Source organism: Ptychodera flava, chromosome 2 (genome assembly GCF_041260155.1).
Source record: "Ptychodera flava strain L36383 chromosome 2, AS_Pfla_20210202, whole genome shotgun sequence".
Classification (NCBI taxonomy): Eukaryota; Metazoa; Hemichordata; class Enteropneusta; family Ptychoderidae; genus Ptychodera; species Ptychodera flava.
In genome coordinates this window covers 22,521,476-22,544,272 of record NC_091929.1, presented here as the reverse complement: position 1 = coordinate 22,544,272, position 22,797 = coordinate 22,521,476, and the positions used below count along the sequence as shown (strand labels likewise).

At 37.6% G+C, this 22,797-nt stretch overlaps 1 protein-coding gene across 1 annotated transcript; it reads right to left on the bottom strand.

The window, feature by feature from the left end:
* Positions 1-308: 308 nt before the first annotated feature.
* On the bottom strand, positions 309-8,734 carry LOC139147536 (NXPE family member 3-like). The gene is made up of 6 exons (XM_070718656.1): positions 8,498-8,734; positions 4,867-4,970; positions 3,289-3,604; positions 2,096-2,641; positions 1,253-1,305; positions 309-883 (listed from the first exon to the last, which is right to left on the bottom strand). Exons 4-6 carry the CDS (start codon positions 2,518-2,520, stop codon positions 594-596), a joined length of 768 nt encoding a protein of 255 aa, XP_070574757.1. The 5' UTR covers positions 2,521-2,641; positions 3,289-3,604; positions 4,867-4,970; positions 8,498-8,734; the 3' UTR covers positions 309-593.
* Positions 8,735-22,797: the final 14,063 nt, after the last annotated feature.

The following is a 22,797-nucleotide window of genomic DNA, read 5'->3' as shown; positions in this document are numbered from 1 at the left end:
TGACCATGTATGCGTTGACTGTGCATTTCAGACGGAAATAAAATTTCTAATCTTAAAAGCCCTGATGAGACACCAAGGGCTGAGCCCCATGATTTTAACTTGAAATGTTTGAACTATCAAAGGGACCGATCACCGTCATGCTAACGCTCTACTGAGCTTCTACCATATTTGGGCAAATGTAGGAGAACATCATATCTATTATCTGGGTGATAATGGCAGGTCTCACGTGAACTTCATTTTGTTAGGATGGGAAAGAACCATGTCCCAAACATCAAGAAAGTTCACACCAATACCACCGAAGACTCTGCGTAGCATTCTATTCATATCATAGTACATATAATTTCCACTGTGGACACTTTGTGAAACATCGATATTATCTCGAGGATGAGCCAGCTTAATAATAACAATAGCCTTTGGACACCGTTGGAAAAGTCTCAAAACGGATAATTTGGTTTGGTAAACTCTGTCAAGGTAGGCCCTCACTGACCACGAAGTATAATGAAAGCAGAAATTAAACATGACCACTGGTGTATAGGATCTACAAATGGACTTGTTGATCATGTCGATGAAGTCACTTTCAAAAATAAGGTCATCTACATACTGCACGGAGTCCCTCCTCTAAGTGCTACGTAATTACAAGTAATTTTAGGTTTCTCAAGAATGATCTCCACATCGGCAAAACGACGTCGTATTTGCAATATAGTGGAGTCACCGACGAAGAAAAACCATTTGGGTGATGAACATTGAAACCTTTGTGCGGCTGTCCATTCTTGACTTTGGCACATCATGGGAATAAAACTGTGATTGTTGGTCCAATAACCACTTGTCATGGAAACAGGAAGATCAGGACCACACTTTGGCAGGTTCATTTTAGTGACGTCATCTACAGAGATATAAAATACAAGTGTAGGGGCAACGTTAATCAAAGCTTAGGTCAATGTGTTATTAGAAAATGGGAAAGATACGTTGTTTAGACCGTTTTCTGTTGGACTATGTGAATTCTGTGATGTAACCTTGGCATCAGATGATGACTTATATGCAGGTAAGTAGTTTATATCGGAGATCTGTATTAGTTTTGATTTAAATAATATTTTTGGTTTTGTACATACGTTAGATATGAAATCATACATTTGTCAGAGACAATTTATTGTTTTAAGGAAGCACTGTGAACTTGCTCTCGAAAGTTCAGGAATTCTGTAACGAAGGAAAAGCAATTTCTATATTCAGAAATGTAAAGCTTTATCGTACATACCCTTTATATTCACCTTGATGGGACTCGCTAGGAATCTTGCACCTTTGAAATTCCTGCGAGAAAACAGTTTTGTTATTGTGTGAACAGGTTGAGAAAATTGAAAAGTTCAGTTCAGCTAGGGTAACAAACTTCCTGAGGCCTTGTGTAGAACTTGAAATCATGAAGTCATTATAAACTAACCCCATTTGACTTTCATAGACATGACCCCGAGTTCGGATCAGCTTAATTTGAACACGCATAATTTAAACAAATAACAATTAATAATAATAATAATCAAGAGAATTTTCATTTATCACTAGGTAACGCAAACTGATATTTATGATTTTTTATTGTCTAATTATCATTGATATGCATTTTTACCACGTCAACTTTTTCCATGTTAAGTTTGAAATTATCACAGGATAATCAAGGTAGAAACCTCGAAAAAGTTCGTCTTATGACACAATTCTTCAACAAAAGGAACTATTTAGGCTTTGAAATGTAAGATTTTGGATTGGAATAGAGAGAATTCAGGACTTTTTAGAAAAAATCTGTAACGATTGGAGTAGAATCCGGGTAGACAACTGTAGACAAGAACAATAAAGCAGTACACGGGTTTTGAGCGTTTTCTCTTGAAAGAATGATTATGACAAGTAATGTTCTCAAACAACAATACAACAATTCATTTTTAAGCCAAGGTTAGACAAGCAAGCAACAGACCAAGAAATAAGACGTGGAGATCAAATGTACATTCTTATTAATATTTGACGAAGGGTTATAATGGTTTGCTGTTTTGCATAAAGCTTTACTATATGCCAGCCAGTTATCTTCACATTAATCCTCTCTCTCACAATCACTACTTACCTTTCAAAAAGGTAGCTCAGCCCTGCGACGGCATCGTTTGCAAGGGTAGCCATAGCAGTTATGTTTTGACTCGTGCTATTCAAGGTTTGACAGTTCAAAGTCTTTGGTTTGTCACAGATGACCGCCGTCTTTCCCATAGACCGATGATTTTCAAAACTACACTTGTTATCCCATGTTCCTTCATTCGATATGGTGCAGTTACTGTTTTCGGTGATACTTCCATCAGTAAACTTAACAGACCAAAGAATCCGGTGATCTTTGTACTTCATTTGCTCATAAAACAGAATAGCTTCACGCGGGACGGAAAGTGTTACATTTATTGATGCGGCTCCCTTCCATGCCGCGTAGAAAAACATACTATAAGTGCCATTGCCGTAATCAACAGATCTACCGGCAGTATATTTTTGTAACTTCTCATTCCACATTACCCCCACAAGAAAGTCACCTCCCCTTAGACGTGGGTTACCATGCTCATCTTTGGCCTCTATTATGACCTGTATAAATTCACCTTTCCGATAAGTTGATGTTTGATCTTGAAGATAAACCCTTCAGACAAAAGAAGATATGAAATAGGTCAAATAAAATAATGCGATTGATCATGAAGCGGCTGAAAAACAAGTAGTATTTTCTGTCTTTTCCCTCTCATTGTGCCTGTCTGAGTCTCTGTAAATCTCCTCACCTCTATCTTTCGCTCAACGTCTGTATCTTTGTCTCTATTTATTCTCCTCTTTCTGCCTTTCTCTCTGTTTGTCGGTATCTTTTGCTGTCGGTATCTCTGTCTTCAATTTCTCTATCTCTGTCTATGTCTGTGTCTGTCCCTCTGTATCTGTACATGTCTCACTCTGTCTCTGTCTGTAAGTAGGTCTGCTTGTCTGTATGTCTGTCTGTCTGTTTGTTTGTTTGTTTGTTTGTTTGTTTTCTGTCTGTGTCTGCTTACTTTTCTTTTCAGTCTGTCTGTCGTTCTGTCTGTCTGTCTGTCTGTCTCTTGTTTGATTGATTGTTTTTGTTTGTCTGTCTGTCTCTCCCTAGCTGTATGTATGTCGGTCTGTATCTTAGTCTGTCTCTGTGTCTGTGTCTCTGTCTGCTCAATCTCTCTCTATCAGTTTGACTGTCAGCTTGTCTGTAAGTCAGTCAGTCAGTCAGTCAGTCAGTCAGTCAGTCAGTCAGTCACTCTGTCTGATTAAACCACTTACCTCGATTTTGATACTGATATAGGGGCAAACGACTCTGGACCAACTGATAAAGATTTGTATATTCCAGAATAATTTGATTCTTGTCTCAAATGTTTGTAAGACCATTCATACTCTTCAATGATCGCATTCCATCCCGTGCAAAAACGGTTGTAGGCGTTGTAAGGAAATTTGACGTCATATGCTGACGGTGAACCTTATCATTTTCACTTTCAGCATGGAGACTGCTTTGGTTTACGGTAGCTGATTCTTCCTCTACGTATACATTCGCCAAAGTTTGCCCTTTGTCATTCTTTAATCCCATGTATGCAGAGTTCCCCTAATGAAAGGGTAAAACAAATGATATAACAACGTGCGGTCTCCAAGATGATCTGTTTGAATTCATGAACACTGATAATAGTCTCTTCTCACTTCTATCGAACGAAATGAGTTTATGAATTAAAAATAAATAGTAATATTCTGTAAATGTGTACACTTTGCACTAGTCACGGACAATGCATAAGTATTCAAAGGAGGATAAATATTACGTTAAGACGTTTGGTATTCACATGCTTCAAAGTTAGTCCTTCTAGTACTTAATATCACTGCCTGCTGGGTGTTTGGTCTTCCAATAATTAAAAAGCCTATTTAAGAATATTGATGATTGGGGTGGGGGGGGGTGGGGGGGGGTGGGGGTTGAGATGTCCTCTTGGGAAATTACAGAGCTCGATTCGGCAAGCACAGCGTTAGAAATAATAATACAAATTACTTAGGGGGCGCCGCACTCAACACACCGTAGTTTTCTTAAAAGTCACTTTTTTGCAAATATTCATCAAACTTTAATAAATTTGTAAACCAAAGCAAATATTGGTTGGATTCACCTTTTAGTTTGTCAAGCAGCCGTAAGTTGCGTGATAAAGAAGTGTTAATTTATGCAAAAATATGTAAATCACCCAATTTTCTTGCTTCTTTTTTTCTCTCAATTTCAAGATTTCCAAAGTATTTAACTTGACCCCGGCCTGGTCAAATTTTCTGAATTTTCTACATTATGTTCTTTAAATGCTGGATAAGAAAACGACTATTTTGTTTGGGTATGAAGATATTACATTGTGAATAAGGAGCATTTTTATTTTGTTTATCATGATTTTAATAACTTTTTTGAGTGTCAATCTTTAAACCCATCCCAGTTTAGAATAAGGATAGATAATGCAAAACAAAATAATCGTTTTTTACTACATAGACATATTACCCTTCTTTCAAGTGAAATATTACATTTCAGAAAACTGTGTCAAATTTTTGACTTGAATAAATTTTTATCATACCATAATTTAGTTTTTTTACTCAAAATGTACACCCATTAATCCTTCGAGTAAACTAGTGCTACAATACTATACTTTAGATTCTCTGCCTTTTGAAAATATATATAGTATGAGGGGGGTTTTCTTGTCGTATTTGATGAGAACTATTCTTTTGAAGATATAAATATATGTGGATATTGATTTAGTATAAGTGGGTGAAATGGGAAATCGAGAAGCAATTTATTTTCATTTTCATGTGTATTTACACAGAACTGCATTTTTTAGCGTTAAAGATAGAAATTACCGTAAACGTAACGTATATGCCAAGAAAAACGCCCAACACCACCAGCAAGCTTGCCCTTAGAAACACAGGTAGCTTAAATGAAGGAGGCTCTGCCATCATACTTTCTGAAATTCAACAAATGTATAAGGAAGTGGTTAGAAACGTCGGAGCTTCCATTTTGGATTCGTATATGGCATTTTCAACTTCCGAACTCTAATTTTTTGACTAACTCCCACACGTCAGGTCAAACTGTCAACAAGTGACCTGCTCAATACTTTCATTGAACCAAAATTGTGACCGCACTATGTTCGGACACCCCTGTATTCCGACACCCCTATGTTCTGACACCCTTTATTCCAACACCCCTATATTCCCACAACCTTATGTTACAACACCCCTATGTTCCGACACCCCTATGAAAGGCTTCTGCAGGAACTACTTTTCCTGTTTTCCAGTCCTATTTACTATGTAAGTTTTACATGTCACGGTAGAATACTTACCGCCGGTTGGTGTTCTCATATTCAAGAGTCATAGTACAATGGACGAAAAATCGTAGAACTAGGCGCATAATTGTTTGATTTATTCCTGGTGATCTATATTTTATGATGTACTCTTTCGTAAATTAGTGGGTTTGACCTTGACAAAATGATAATGTTGTCATATTTATTTGCCAAATATGCCACGATGAGAATTATGAAAATTGAGAAATCGATACTCTTATATTTTATTTTGTTTTACGACCAGTTAGAATGCATCTGTATGATACTGAAAGATATGTCGATGCCGCCCTACAATATTTTTTTCATAACGGGATATCTTTTTTTGAGCAATTAAAATGTTTGTCTGAAACACTTATCCGCCCTTAACTTAAAAAAATAAATAGAAATCGAAGACACACTTTTTTAGAAGGTACTATTTTCGATCAAGAAACATTGCAACGTGCGAAAGGAAGTACTGAAATCTGATATTCCTATCATGTGATCCTTCTGTATAAGATGACAGGGAAATGATCCACAGCCGGGTTGCCAATTAGGTAGGCTTTCTACTTGTATGTAAGCAGCGTCAAGCAAAAACCTATCGGCTGGTAATGGATACAATGTTGCATAAATTTGGTTCGAAAAATTGATACTTTTTAAGGGAGTTTACGTTAGCACGCCAACCACGAAACCGTCGGCGTTAAGATCATGTTCTCGTTTCTTTTCTTTAACTCCTCTTTGAATTCAAACATTTGCGGTAAGAATTATGCCTAAATTGAATAATACCAAGGTGTGCTGTAAATTAGGCACTATTCTGGGAGTTTCGATCCAAGTATTCGTCAGACAATTCTAATTAGTTAAAGAGGCTATTCCTCGTCGTTGAACCTTAAACCAGTGCCAAAGAGACATTTTCAGAGCTCAAAATTAAATTTCTTCGACTCAAAATCTAGATGTATCATGATCTCATGGAGTAATTAAATTCCGTTTAGAAATGGTAAGAAGTTCCGCCATGTAAATTAATTTTTTGAAAATACTTAAATTGGTTGAAACACTTAAAATGAATCAGCTATTAAAGAACCGATAGCCATGCATCATGGCTCCATGAATGGGCAACCTTTTAAATCTTTTGTCACTTCTAAAAAGTATCACTATTTTACTACAGTGTAGAAATTCAACATTATGTAGCACTTGCACATATATTAGTAACAATCGCATCAATTTTGAGACGACGTGGAAATCTGCAACTGTTCCGGAACTGGATTGGCAGCTGCTATTCAAATCTGGCCAAGCATGTGTGGGGATAAGATCGGCAGGGGATAAAAATGGCACTGCGCCGGTTCACATTTCGTGGACCCTCTAAAGCATCACACAGAAATAACCCGAGAAATCCGATAACGTCCTGTGACGTATCGACGACGCCTTCTGACGTAGAAAGGCCAAGAAGGAAAAGCGTGGATAACTACAATGAAGCAATCTACGGATACCTACACAAATACATACTGGAGACCGCTGAGAAAAACCTCGGTGGTAGGAGTTAGAAAATTGTGGGTACGCAGTGAAAATGCGATATGCGAATTCGAAATGGGAGTTCGAAAGTTGAAAATGCGATATACGAATTCGAAATGGGAGTTCGAAAGTTGGAAATGCGATATACGAATTAAAAAATGGGAGTTACGAATCCAAAATTCTATATTTGAATCCAAAGCGGAAAGTTCGAGACTTGACTAAATATGCGATATACTAATGAAACATGCGATACACGAATCCAAAATGGGATTCGAATTTTGGCCTTGATTACGCGCCATAAACATGATCACAAAATCAAATTTTCAGTTGTGATGTCACACTCGAAATATTACCAATATAGTGTTTATGGTGAATACAATATAAATCGATGTAATTCGTGTTTGAATCTTTCTCATAATGATATTGCAGTGAGTTTCTTTTTACATATGTATGTACACACAGAACTCTATACAGAATTTTCGGGAAAATACCATTTGAAAAGGAAGTTCCGATCCTTTTCAATCTTAAAGTTGTTTCGCGAAAAGACCAAAATCTCAAACTAGACAGTGATCATGGCTCTAAAACCGATCCTTTGCACATACCTTTAGCAGAAAAATGTCACAAATACATGGAAACATAGTTACATTCATCATTAATTATAATAGCTTACTCTCTGATATCACCTGAATGAGAGATTGCCTGTACACCCACCTTTCACGAGTGAAAATTCAATACGATGACACAGTTCCGACGAGTCGATGTGATTTGACTCACAGTTTCAATTTAATATGTACAACAGTGCTTTCACAGTAAATGGGAGACATGGTAAAATTCCTATCAGAATTGCTCCAGCTGTCAAGGTTACTAATCCTGTATTGATGGATATCCGCTGCAATCACTTCAACAATTATTTAGGCAGACGTTTGAAAATAGCTATGTCGATCATCAAACATCAATTCTTCGAGTTGAACCTGTATTCTAGTAAAGGTTGTTAGACTACCTTTCTCATGACCTTCGTTTGTGCAGAAAATGTCTTTTAAAAACAGTTTGAAGGTCAAAACTAAATCTTTTTCTTGGCCTTTATTCGCAATATAACAAGTGGTCAGAAAGATGCAGACTCCACTGTACACATCATTCCGTAGAAATGAAGCGTAAAGACCTGCTTAAAAGTAGTCTCACCAAGAAATTAATGACCCGAGCGAAATAAACGAAAATACGAAGGGAGGTAGACAAAGACACGAGGTTGAGAACGCCCGTAAATGTACTCGATTTTGTTTTCCGACAAGAACAATTAAAATGTATCATATTAGTATTTAATTTGTTCAAAGGGAATTTCAAATCATTTATGTACGGTGATTTCAAACCAGACGTTTGACCTTTGTAATCATCAATTCTATCCAGAAAGGCGTCTAAATCTTGTCTTGCATGAACCAACTATTCAACGCGTTCATATATATATATATAATCGAGCTACCACACTTTGCAGACAATCTTGACCCTGTCTCTAGAAGTGAACAGTGAAAGGAAGATGTTCCATAGGAACTTCATGCATAAAGTGGCATATCCGAGCTCAAGTCATTGATAGAATTAACTGCTACATCTGTAACAGAACACACACAATCCAGAGAAGCAGAAATTGCGCTTGAAAACTGCGAACAGAATGCTCTTACCGGACACAGTCAAGCCTCCGCGGCTCACTTAAGTGATGTCTTGATAAGATAATAACAATTGCTCTTTAACGACTTTGTTCAATAATTTCCCTTTTTCCTGGGTGCCGTACGTTGTGAGTTCGATTCCGATTGAAACCACCGTATATTATACTTCGCCAAATTCGGTTGATATATTTGCCTACACGGCTATCCAGTCGACCACAATTGCTGTGTACTACAGCGTGTTCCTCAAATTTAGGGTCTCTGAAAAACAGGGATTTTCAGTAGCTATGGCTTCATCACAGATAGATATGAAATGTTCCATATAATTGGAAAAGAACAACACAGTGAAAATATGTTACTTTACAGCTCTAAATACAATTGTAACAACTGTATATTGGATATTGGTGCATTGGAAATGTTGTAATGGTCCAAACGGCTCTTCAGACGTCAAATCGGAAACAAGTCTTGTGTTTACTCCCAGTGAACGAAGAATGTGTAGAGTTACACTGTCTTATAACGATCATAAATCGTGTTTTTGCCCATAGTGACAAGGTCATTGGCTGACATTGATTTTACATTAATTGTGCCCTCAGCTTTAAGGCAAAGCTGTTAGCCCATTGTTCTTCAACAATGTCAATAATCACGTCAGTAAATTTTTAATCTTTGTGAACATTAACGATTTGAGATGAACATGTTTGTATTTTGTATAAAATGTTATCGTAGCATTGTATATTGGTACCTATTGTTAATTTTTTTTCTGCTGTGACTTTATTTAATGAGGTGATCTTGGCGCAGGTAGAATATCTTTCTTTGAATTTGTCGATATCACATATTCTTGTCCGATTCAATAGGTATCAATTATTGAATTGCTGTGTGAGGTACCACACTATGCAGATGTTCTTGATCCAGCGTCTAACACTGGAAAAAGGAGTTCCACAGGAATTATATGCATTAATTCGAAAAGATCCAATACTGTAAAATATATTACCTAAAAGCCCTTAATAAGATTATAACAGCGGTATATTGGTGCATTCAAACTAGCAATGGTCCTAACTGCTTTCCAGATGTCTAACCGTAAACAAGGTAGTGTTTTTTGTTCGTTGGACGTAAAATTTGCAGAGCACCACTTGTGGCACATATAATGATTATAAATGGTTTGTTGGCCCTAGTGACGAGGCCGTTGATGGCTTCTGTGATTGTAGATCGTTGCTATCCATTGTTCTGGAGCAATGCCATTCATCATGCCTGTAAGTCTTCTAATCTGTATGACATTTAACGAATTTGACGGAGGGTTGAACACGAAACGTAGGTCGTTTTAATCTCCTGACACCCAGTGTTTTTTATCTACCGTTTTCCAATACCAGAATGCAATTTTATCTCTTTGAGGTGAATGGACGTATAACGTGTTTGTATTTCATATAACATGGAGCGACGGAAGTTAAATGCAGCGCCCTATCTGGCGGACAGCAGGATCTGTGACTCCACGAGACCTGTATTCGCGAGACGAGGGAACTTTGTCATATTGTTCTCGAATTTCTCTGTTGCTGTAGTTTGTATTATCTATTTTACCAGTATGCTATCATCAAGAAGACGTTATTTCCATGTTATTGTTGATGGTTCCAAAGATGTTTACAGAATTCCCTTTCAGGTTAACTTCCAAGTTTTAGAGGACAGAAATGTACGATAGATTTTCATGCAGAAAGAACGGTAAACTGTATCGCTATTTGCATCGATCACAATTGCGATCCTTGCTTTTGATGTTACCAAAATTTATGTTAGTAATAAATACATTCTTTTGAAAATTCGGCTATCGCCCTAACATAAACTGTTAGCGTAGCATTCTTAGAGGTTATTACCCAATATCGCCTGTTCCTGTGTCGTATCAGCATGTTTCCGTATAAAACGAAATTTATTTCGAAAAAGTGTAGAGGCTACTTATCTCAGCTGGGACGGCAAAGCTCCAGTCTCCGAGTTGTAACAGTCAGTCGGATGAATGAACAGTCCTTTGGCTCGCAAACTTGAAGTTGCACGAAGGTAAAAATCCAGCGTGGCAGTAAAGGTCTTGAAAAGTCTTGAAATTAATGCTGCTAGAGTTTCCAAAGATTTGAAGTAACACGCAAGAGACTGTCTGACTGTAAGCTGTGCCCGGTCCCCTATTTATACTCATGTGGTTAAATAAAAGCATATGAGAACAATCTAGAACTTTTATTGACATGCTAATTACTGCTCTAAAATTATCTCTCTTACACAACTAATTAAATTTCCAGAACATTCCAAACATGACTAATTGAATTGAAGGCCGTGAGGTCGTTAAAGACTGTGACCTTCAGAATGTTCTCGACTATTTGAAGTCAGGTTGTGAGTGTGGGGAAAATGACCTATATAACAATATTTTACATTATCACAGCGTCTTGTTAGTTTTATGAAAATCAGTGCAGTGAACTATAGATAGGGGCAAACTGCATCCTAAATTGTACAAGTGAGATTACAATAACACTTAAGTCTTTGGCTGGATGCAGATTCCTTTGTAGATGATCATAATGACATAATGACATATTTCTGAAAGCAGTGCATGTAAATAAAAATGTAACTTACTGATCTGTCAAGTTTTTATAGCTAATTTGGAACCGTGTATCGGGAGGGGGGGGTGTACGTTTCATATAACCAAACATTCACATGCTTTGCCGTTGGTATGGCTTGGCCCCCTGTAATTTTCATATGGCCCCTGTTTCAATACTTAGTGAAACCCTTGGATAATTCTTATGTGGCATTAGCATGACAGAGAACGACATGTCATGATGTATGAATGGTGCAAAAGAAGAGAAGTTATATAGGTTGCTACTCTATCACAAAAGACAACAGTTAGTGTTGAAAACATGCCCAAATCAAGGAGAGTGGCAACTGCTGTCTTGCTTCAGCTAGAGACAGTGCACATTTGTAGAATTGTCTGAAACTTGGGAAAGCTCTGTTTGAACCTGAGATTTGATCGAAGGATGACAATAAAGGAAGTATTTTGTTTGTACCATCATTCAGTGTAGTCCATACAAAATGTCTCACTTTGCAAATTCCCAGTTTACTAACACATTTTGAAATTTACTCAAACTTTTGAGACTGAATTGTAAATTTACTAGGAATTTTCAGAAGCCAGAGGAAACACAGGCATACCAGTGCAATTGGGCGGCCAGAAAATCCATGGAAATTAAGCAGGTTGTTCTTACATGGACATCGCTGTTTGATGTGTGGATTTGTGATGTACTGTTCTAACATGTTTCAACACCCAAAGAAACATTTGCAACTTTATAGTCAATGCGACATATTAGTCACATTATTTTAATTTTGTATTGGGATATCACAAAACAATGTTGTGATCATCGCTGTCCAGCTATTGTGTGTAAGTTTGTGTACTTGGCTGGGTCGATCAAGTTTCCGCAAAAATCAATTCATTGTCATGGAAAAGCTAAAGTGACGTCTTTTATAAATATGTCCACATCCAAAGAAAGTCAAGGCTGTCAATGACACGAAGAAAGTTTGTTTGGAATTATATTTTCTTTGTAAACTTACAGTTCTTTGATGCAGTGTTGTCGTCTGGCAATCATCATGCTCGGCAGATGTAGTGCATGCGATATACACTGTCCAGTCATGCGTGCATGTTTTCCTGTTATAATTCAATCGGGTCAGAATTTTGTAGCAAGCAAGGTACAAAATATTGCAGATCAATCAATTTGGATGATGTTGATCTATGCAAATTCAAAGTTTGGTGGACAAGTGAAAATTATGTTTTTTGCCTTCATGTACTAGATGGAACGTTTACCAAGCTAGACGCTGACTACTAAAAAAACAAAAGGTTTTATTACAATTTCACATTTCAACCCTTTCTTTGCATCTTTCTCAGCAGCATTCCCAAAACCTCTCTCTTTGCATCCCTGCGGCTAAATGCACTGAGGAGCAACAGCGTCATCATTGACGCTATTTTTCAAATTTGAACCTAAGAAGATTAAACATACAGTAAAGGGGGAAATATTTATGATGAGATCCGCGTCTGCTACAGTATTAGGCCTTTACTTTAGCGTAGATATTAAAAAAATTATGATGTCGTTATTTATGACATTTCCTAATGCTATTATGCCCCATATAATTAACAAATCCGTTGCACAGATGGTAACGATAACTGCTTGCTGTTGTTATTCAGGCGGTGGATCTGACACGATGGTCTCGGGTGTTTCGACAGCTACTGCATAACAATGTCGTTTGGATCACGGGTACTCTGTTGTTCTGAATTGATAGTCTGAATAAACTAAGCAGCTTATATGTAAATACGAACTTTGATGATAACTGTGTAAGAAATTTATAACAGAATGCCGTTGAGATTGAAATGCCGACTTAGCTACAAAACCAGATCAAGGTCGGACCGTGTCTACGTGAACGTCATAAGCGACCACATCGACCGCATTCTTTCGATGCTAAACGCCGCGGCGGAACGACGCACGTATACGCGTACGTACGCTCGCGCGACCTGCACAGTGTCGTTTCACATGATGATATATACATAAGGGTGTGCAAATCATTTCTCGACGATATTATTTACCGATGAAGTGAGTCGTATTCCGTCGCGAAAACGACGTATGAAATTTGAAATGGCATCGTAGCACACATCAAGTTATGAAAAATGACATGTAGTAGATATTCGAAATATGACCGAGAATAAATGCATCGCTAATCCTGACTATGTGCGTTACAAATTGACGTTATCCGGTAGCGACTTTGGATGTTCGAACGTCGCAAAATACGCTAATATAGCAAATGCCGTTCTGTGGTTTCGTCATGCGCAGAAGAAAGGACATATTTTTATTTCTCTTCATATTAAAAACCTTCCAATATAATATTCCAAAGAAGAGCATTTAAGTTTTTTTTCAGTTTTAGTGAAAGCTTTCAATAGAACCCGAAAGATTTTTTCAAATGTGCATTTCTTTTTACTCAGTCTGTTTTGGTCGTACGGAACGTGAACAAGCCTTGCAGGTCAAGGGTTACATTTTCACATTTTTTTCTTTGCTTCCATTCTATATTTACGTTCTATCGTCAGTGAGTTGCATTGCAAAAATAAAAAATGTGTTTACCTTTTGCGGACGTTTTAGAGGGTAATAGTATCTGTCCCCCCTGTCCCCCCTTTTTTGTAACGCACATCGTCAGGTTCCATGTTCATATGAGCATACCCTTGTATATCTATACATTTCTGAGGCCGGGACAGCAGCCACCGCGCTCATGTACGCGGCAGTCATAGCAACGTACCATGATCGTCATTCTCCGCCGTACTTCGAATACGCGCTTCATGATTGCGGTAAATACGCGCTGGTAAGAACTCTGCCGTGCATGCCGCGGTGCAGAATGACCGGGTGTGAGAGAAAGAATAATCAGTTGGGTGAACCAGTAGAATGCGACTGTTTCTTTTGTATTAATAATACCTCATTTTTGTTGAGGCTTTCATTTTTTTAAAATCACGATGTAAGTTCTCCAGCGGCAAACGGAAACTAAAATACGAAATCATGTTTACACGCTTATACACCATCATTTAAGAACAACATAATGCCCGTGTTTGGATACGCTTTACCACAGTCGTGGCTTTTAATATTTATGTAGGGTGTTCTGTTCGATGGCAAAGTATGGTATGTTATTGATTCGTAATTTGTATGTTATAAGCACACTGACAGATTTTCACGAAAACCTATTGGAAACCTTTCCCATCTCTCCTCACTGTTCTGCTCCAACAGCAATATTGCGTGAAATGTATGAGAGTGATATGAACGATAATTACCGCCCTATTTTGAGAAGAACTGAACAAATATGTCAATTTCTCGAATCGTCTTTCAGTCTTGAAACGCTTTTGCCATGTGCAAGACAGATATAAAATTGAGACATGATAGAAGCGTAATTAGGGCGCTTACAATAATAAATAATTGTATATTCTACATTATATTTACCAAGGTTTCAAAAGCTCTTTTACGGCCTTTTCTTGGTCGACTAATGTTACCAAACAAAATGATCTTGTAATCGGACTTAATTTGTCATTTAAGCAAATATCAACAATCTCAAAATTACCGACTCGTCGGCCTCTTTGTAATTGGAGAATGTTGATCCCGATACGGAGTAGAGATGTATCGTAGCTGTTCCATGTCGAGAAGCTGCGACAGTGATCCATAAGTTGTTATATATATATATATATATATATATATATATATATATATATTATATATATATATATATATATATATATATATGTCGAGAAGTTCGACAGTGATCCATAAGTTGTTATATATATATATATATATATATATATATATATATATATATATATATATATATATATAAATATATATATATATATATAATTGTACACATACGTGTGTGTATCGCTGGTGGCTGTTCAAAATTTCTAAACGATTCTCAAACAGTTGCAGATGTCTCAGCCTACAGAGGCATTTGATCATGTGATACGGACATTTCATGAATTTTTCCATAATAATTCGTTATTTCCGGTTAAAAAGGAACAAGCACCGAACTAGGAAATATAAAGAAGTACGTCAGAAGTGAAGGGGGCAGTAGCTGGTGTCTCGAAAATTTGAATTTGACAAATTTTATTGGACCTTCTTCCACTCTTCCTCTCAGGGAAGGTTGATGCAGGTCACAATATACTATGTACGATTTCACGATGAGCGAGCGAGCACCTTATCGAATAATTTATCGATTTCAACGATTCAAAAGTCGCACCTGTCGTATCCCGATTAATTGGAGAAGTCACCGTGACGGTCATACACCAATATCGGCTACACATGCGCAAAATCGCGCTCTTGGTGTCACAAATTTCAGAGTGTATAATAAGCGATTTAAAGTAACCGAACCTAAGCTGTTCTGCATTAAAATGTTTTCGATTACTGTAATTTAAGAGGAAAATATCTGTTTACGCAGCCTACTAAGTCGAAAAAATATCAAAAGGTTGTGAGATGTTTAGAAATGAAATCGTTATCATCTGTCTTCTCTCAAATCGATAGTCAATACAATTGAAAGTGATATACAGGGAAACAAGATGGTGTTCAGCATCATAAATTGTAAGTCCTTTAAAAGTGTTTTTCTGAGAATGTTTTAATGTCATACATCTCTAAAGAATGATTGAAACGCGGCAATGTGCTTTTGAATATGAAACCATTTCAACAGGACAATACGCTGGATGATCAACGAGAACAGAGTTCTTCAGAAATGTTACAAGAAACACCACTGCAGTGTTTGTTCTAGCTGGCGGCTTCTAAGAGGGTAGACTGTGTTTCTTAACCATTATCTTTTGTCGGCGCATCTTTTGCCAATTTGATGCCGCATGACCCCGAGGGTAAAACGACTAACATGCTGATTGCGAAACAATGTCACTCATTTAAGCAACAAACAGAAAGAATAAATCATAGTTGTACAACGACATTCTCTGTAACAAAAAGATAAAACGTATGTTACATCTTTTCAACTAGGTTTCTCATGTCAGCGCATTTCTCATCTCCCGGGAAGAGCTCTTCAGCCACTTGAAGCAGAAAACAATACTTAAGTCCAACTCAGGGAAGTGATCATTGTGTGTGACTTTTTTCACATGTTTTAATATTAGGTCATGTCCTTCTTTTCTAACGCCTTACGTGCAAGACGGATGAAAGTGGTGACAAAGAAGCCTTCACAGAAATTAAAACATTGTCTTGCCGGTCGAAGTGTTATTAGCATCACTGCCGTCCTTCAGGTGATTCAGTGCCACTAACGCATGCTCCTCAAAACTGAATGATGCCCCCAAGAGGCAACATTCGGTACCGCGATACATTCTGATTAACTGTTTCATCGATCATGATTTCTGTCAATTATTTGCAAAACTTTTAACCTATCAAAAAAATTAACGCAACCGAGTGAAGGCGTCTTTTGATGTCGTCCACATAAAGTATCCTTACAAATCACTACAAGCGCATACAAACAAGAGAAAACCCAAACACGAATGTAAATAGAGTTTCAAATCATACATTGATATAGAAATAAACCTAGCCTTATTGGTTATTGCTTGGGCTTTTTCATTAATTTGAAAAAAGAACAAGTAAATAAACTTTGTAACAACGATTACACTACATTTCAATCCGTGTTTCTGGTGAGGACCACGGAAATAGTCAATTACACAGAGAAACATGTATACAGAGTGGCAACACTTGCATGCCTTTGTTTCCATGGTCGTCTCGGTAGACTATTGGCTTTTCATATTAAAATTAGCTTCAAAGTGTTAAACTTTTTGGAGGCTTTGTTTGTGGTTGATAATTACACGAGATTATGCGAAAAATACGACGAGATGGCATCGTACTGCCAGTCGCGTAGCAACCATAGTTACTTTGTGTGCTCTCAGGCCAGAAACACTGCTTCACGCCAATCAAAACATAACACGCCAGCAGTTTCATAAACAAGTCCTTCCTTGACGCACGTGTAAAAGACAGTATGACTGACCGTAAACCATTGAGTAAAACCAGACAGTATCGATAAAGACTTTCAAATTTGGTTCAAATACACTCATTATATATTCATAAAAATATGAGAGGAATTTTTAAAACGGTAAAACTCCTTTTCCTGAAGCTCAAAACACTCCCGTTTTCGCCAGCACGTCAATTCTGCTCAGCACCACACGACAACTACAACACAAACTTTGCCGAACATACTTTCGCTTAACAATTAGCGAAAATCCAAAAATTACCGAAGGATTCATGGTCGGCACTCTTCGGAAAAGAGAGGCGAGAGCAACCTGAGGCGAGGCGAACATGGATGGGTTACGTAAACGCTTCACGCCTTAAACAATACCCGTTGCGACTTTATCTATCTTTCTCTATGTCAATTAGGACTAGTTTAGTCAATTGCCCTAAACTTATAGAATATGGACAAAGCAAAATCACGGATGACAATCGCAACGGGAAAGAGAAAACTTGTCAGCTGATAATAGTGATAAACAAAGACAGAACGCTATCGAGTTAACAATTAAAGAGGCACTCCCACTTGTTAACATTTTTAAAACAAATTTTTTAATTCTAACGGTCGATATTTGACATGGCGACTGCGCGCGGATCGCGAGATATCGATAAAAACATGTCCTCAAAAAAGGTAAAGTTTGAATTCCGGTGGCCACCTGAATTCAGCTTCCGAACATAGAACGTTCGGCACTGGGGCATTGTCAACTAAGCTATGGAGTACGAGTCTACGATGACGCTGCTGTACGCCACAGCAGTACCACTCGCGCCGGTGAGCGGTCATGTCCATGGGAGAAGCCGAGTCCTACTGACTCGGCAAAAAAACGAAAAAACAAAGTTTGCTGATTCCACCAGAATTCGCATAGGTGACTAGCACAGATAGGTGCGGTTGATACATAGTATGCATAGTGGCCGCCGCGTGGTATGTGCGCATACCACACGCGGCGGCCGCTATGTATCGAACCACGCGTAACTGTGTGGTAGACGACAAAATGTAGTCATCAGAGGCAACTAATATTTTACACGTAAAAACTGATATCTATGTGGTATTGTTTAAAAATTTAGTACATCTGATAGAGAATAATGAAAACGACAAAAACTATTGAGAAGTTTTAAAAAGAATTACCAGAAGTAAAGGCATTGATAATGATGTATATAAAGTCATCGCAGTAGGAGGTAAATTAATTTCGTCATACGAACGTTTTTGGCTCCTCAGAATATCGTCAATTAGCACAATAAAACACTTTCGGGGGATTCCGGGTCTAACCAGAAACGATCGTAAACTTCGGGATGTGAAAAATACGCTCGGGAAAGACATGTTTTCATCGATATCTCGCGATCCGCGCGGACTCGCCACGTCAAATATCGACCGTTGGCATTAAAAAATGTGTTTTAACAATGTGGGAGTGCCCCTTTAAGACTTCAAATCTGATTTGAAAGATTGTCGAGAATGCAACTGCTTCAGTGACGAAGGTAGAGAATTCCAGTGTTTGACAAATGTGCTACGTCAGATTGCGTTGAGTAATTCGAAGTTTTGTGGGTTGGACTCGAAGATTACCATCGTGAGCGGTACGTATTAAGTAACCGTGCAGGGGAAAGTCCTGAAAAGGTTCCATGTCACGGGGTAAATTATTATGCTTTAGATCAAATACAAGCATACATGAGTAATATTTGGTTAACTTAAAAAATGTTCACAATATCTAACTTATGAAATAAGGGATCAGAATAGGTAAAAAAATCTGAAGTAATCAAATGAGCTATTTTCTTTTGGAGACGCAAAATGGACTCAAGGTAACTTGTATAAGTGTTTCCCAGATTTCTATACAATAAGTAAGGTAGGGTTAAATAAAAGCATTGTAAATATTGATAAGTACAGACCTTGGAATGAAATACCTGATTTTTGAAATAATACAAATTTTTGGCGTAATAATTTTACAACTCAGGTAATGTGAGACTTCCAACAAAATGACTGGTCAAGATTTACATCAAGATATCCAACAGAAGAGACATTTTAATTTTGTTAAACCAATACACAATTACTCTCCATTGTAATCTTTCTCTATGGTGCTTTAATAACATATAATTTGTTTTATCTGCGTTGATGGTGAACTTATTTGCTTTGCACCAATCACCAACCGTATGACTGACATTTACATGATTCAACTTTATGGCATGAGAACAAGTAGATCTGAATATATATATATATATATATATATATAATATATATATATATATATATATATATATATAATATTATATATATATATATATTGTTATGTAGGTCATTTCCCCCACACTCATCATGACCTGAGTTCAATTAGTCTAGAACATTCTCAAGGTCACTGCCCTTAATGACCTCGCAACCTTGAATTCAATTAGTCATGTTTGGAATGTTCTAGAAATTTAATTAGTTGTGTAAGAGAGATAATTTTAGAACAGTAATTAGCATGTCAATAAAAGTTCTAGATTGTTCTTATATGCTTATGTAAGCACATGAGTATAAATACTGGGACAGCAGGCTTGCAGTCAGACTTTTGGGATCGTGTCTCTTGTGTGTTACTTAACTCCAGCAGAAGTCATTCTCAAGACTTTTCAAGACCTTCACTGTCAACGCTGGATTTATACTGTGGACTTTGTGCAGCTTCAAGCCTGCAAGCCAAAGGACTGTTCATTCATCCGACTGACTGTTACAACTCTGAGACTGGAGCTTTGCCGTCCCAGCTGAGATAAGTAATCTGTACACTTTTAAAGCTTGTACTCTATCCCTGACTTAGCAATTAGTTTTATTTTCGTAATAAATTTTGTTTAAACGTTAACTGCTGAGTTCACCCTTTTGTTCGTTTTCTCTGCACGTAACAATATATATATATATATTCCTACCGGGACACGTTTAAAAAAATCAAATAGCAATGTAGGCGAATATTATGGTAAAGCAGCTATTTATCGATTGATTTGTTGTAGTAATGTGTACAGTTAAAGTCCTGACTTACTTTTGATTTATATGACACTGAAAGAGTCTGTAACGATTATTCGGACTTTATGGATGTTACCTTAAAGTTAGTTGGCCTACAATGTTTAGACTGTTTGGCATGTTGCTACCTTATTTTGCAAGTAACCCACAATTGAATGCGATAATCATGGAGCCCGATCATTGCTTTTTTCCTCCGAGGCGAAGGAAAAAAGCTGCTGATGTACACCGCCATACAGTCGTAGATTAGGACATTCGAAAATCCTCGCAGCTTTTACGAATTTCTCGATGATGGTGATGATGACGATGATGATGATGATGGGTACAATATATTGTATGGTACACTTTTTAGGCATGGGAAATGCACTGGCAAACAAGATAGATTTTTAAGAGATGAATCATCACATTCGTTGAAATACCTAATTTCCTTTTATCTCCATTTCTACTCAGTGCTGAAGGCGACTCGGAAGGCTATCCCAGGGTGCATCTGGCCTACTTGGACGCCAGATCTTCTCGGACGGTCACATAATCAAAGTCACTCCAGGAATTTGCGGACCCCTGCTTAATGGATATCACTTACTTTCCGTGGATTTGCAAGAGTGCAAGTTCGAGTTCGGACTGTGAAAGTACTTCGACAGGCTGATGGTACTGGAGACGGGAGCCGACGAAGCGCCCTTGGAAAACTACATCGCGAACGTGAATGGGATATCCTTGGTTCCAAAGCAGAATCTATAAAGAAAACATTCACAAATATGCAAGGTGGAAATGACAGTTTTACAAGTATTACAATAAAACTTAGAATACAAAGAAAACCACTTTATTACATTCTTAATGTTATCCTTCTGTGTATTGTGGTATCTGTGCTGAGCACTGTGAGTTTCTGTCTTCCCTCCTCGTCCACGGAAAAACTGGACTTGAGTATTTCTTTGCTCCTCACCAAGTACGTCTTCAACCTGCTTTTGATTGGCCTTTTACCTGAAGTCTCGTCCGCGGTCCCCTACTTGACGAGATACCTGTTGTTCAACATGAATATTATCGGCTGCTCCGTTGCCTCCACTATGCTGGTGCTGAAGGTCCAACAGCGACAGAGCAACGACAGGAAAATGCCGAGCTGGGTTCGGAAATTGTTCCTGGAGAAACTGGCCTGGCTTCTGCTCGTGCACGTTCGGACCGGTCGCAGCGGCAACAACAAAAAGATCTTCCACCGAGTGAACCACTACAGCAACGATGACAGCATGCTGCTGAAACCCATCCTCCGCCAGGAGAACGACTCGCCCATCTTCTGCAGAATCAATAAATTCGAAAAGAACATGGTGACGCCCAAAACGTGCTGTGCCACCACAAACTCCACCTTTAGATTCCCAACAAAACTGCAAATTTATCGACAACGGCAGCGACACTGCCGCTGTCCTTGTTCTCACACCACAGGGCATGACAAGAGGCTACTAAATAACTCTGAAAAGATGGTAGATATACTGGATCGGATGGCAAAACACTTCATTCCAAACCGATCGAACGAGCAGGTAGGTCTTTTACGTTGCATATTGAGTAATTGCGTATCTATTAATCTATTTATCTATCTATCTGTCTATCTATCTATGTATCTATCAATCTATGTATCTATCAATTTATCCATCCATACATACATACACATACATACATATATACATACATAATAAACAGGTAGTGTATATATATGTATGTGTATAAATATATATATATATATATATATATATACATATATATATATATATATATATATATATATATATATATATATATATATATATATATATATATATATATATATATATATATATATATATATATATATATATATATATATATAATATATATATATATATATGACTCCTGTTGAGACTTTACATGTTTATCTTTGTCAAGCCATAGGCGTTGTTTTTAAACCTTTGGGTGATTAGCATACACATGTTCAAAACACACGGAATACAGAGGGCCAACAAAATTTAGACAGTATTATGCTTTAGGCCAGGAAGAAAAAATAAAAATAAAAATAAATTGTTCATCGGAATCGCCGCTTCTACTTTGGCATATTTGGAAATTTTTTTTTTTTTGATCGCGGCAAATTCTTACTTCCGCATTACAAATATTTTTAGTACTGCCGGTGGTGGCGCCCTACACTTTGTCGGGTTTTCGCGGGCACGGGATTTTGAATGAGACTTCCGACGTGTTTGGACTTTAATAGTTGACCGCCAACACGTTGTTGTGACGTCTGAATTTGGCGAATCACGGCGCAAAGTGGGTCGATTTGGCCAAAAATTTCCTCGTTTTATAAAGGTTAGTACATGTCACATCATGAGTATTAATTTGATTTCCAACATTCGACGTGATGGCCAACAGTTAGTTCCAAAGACTCTATTCAGTGTTTGTCCTGATATTGCGTTCGGCGATTTGTTCAACAAGATCGTAACAGAAGATGGACGGTGCATCCGATTGAATAAAAATTGCATCGAAAGTATAAATTTACGGCAATGACAAAACACATGGTTGCGTCGATGTTAAAGTATCATTTGAAGCTTGCTGTTTCTATTGTGGAGTACAAGACAGCCTTCTGAATGATGACTATATAACTACACTCCGATCACAGTACAGTGTTGTTAGACCATTGTGTAGAAATGTGTTGAGACAGTGGTTAAGAGGCCAAAACATGGGCCAAATTAAAATGAAAAACCTCAGATGCTAGGTCCCACCAGGACAATATCAAACGACAATACTGAATTGTTGGATTTCAGTGATTTGCTGTACATTTCAGTTTTATTTTGAGAGAATGTTGAAATACTCAGAATATGTTGTGC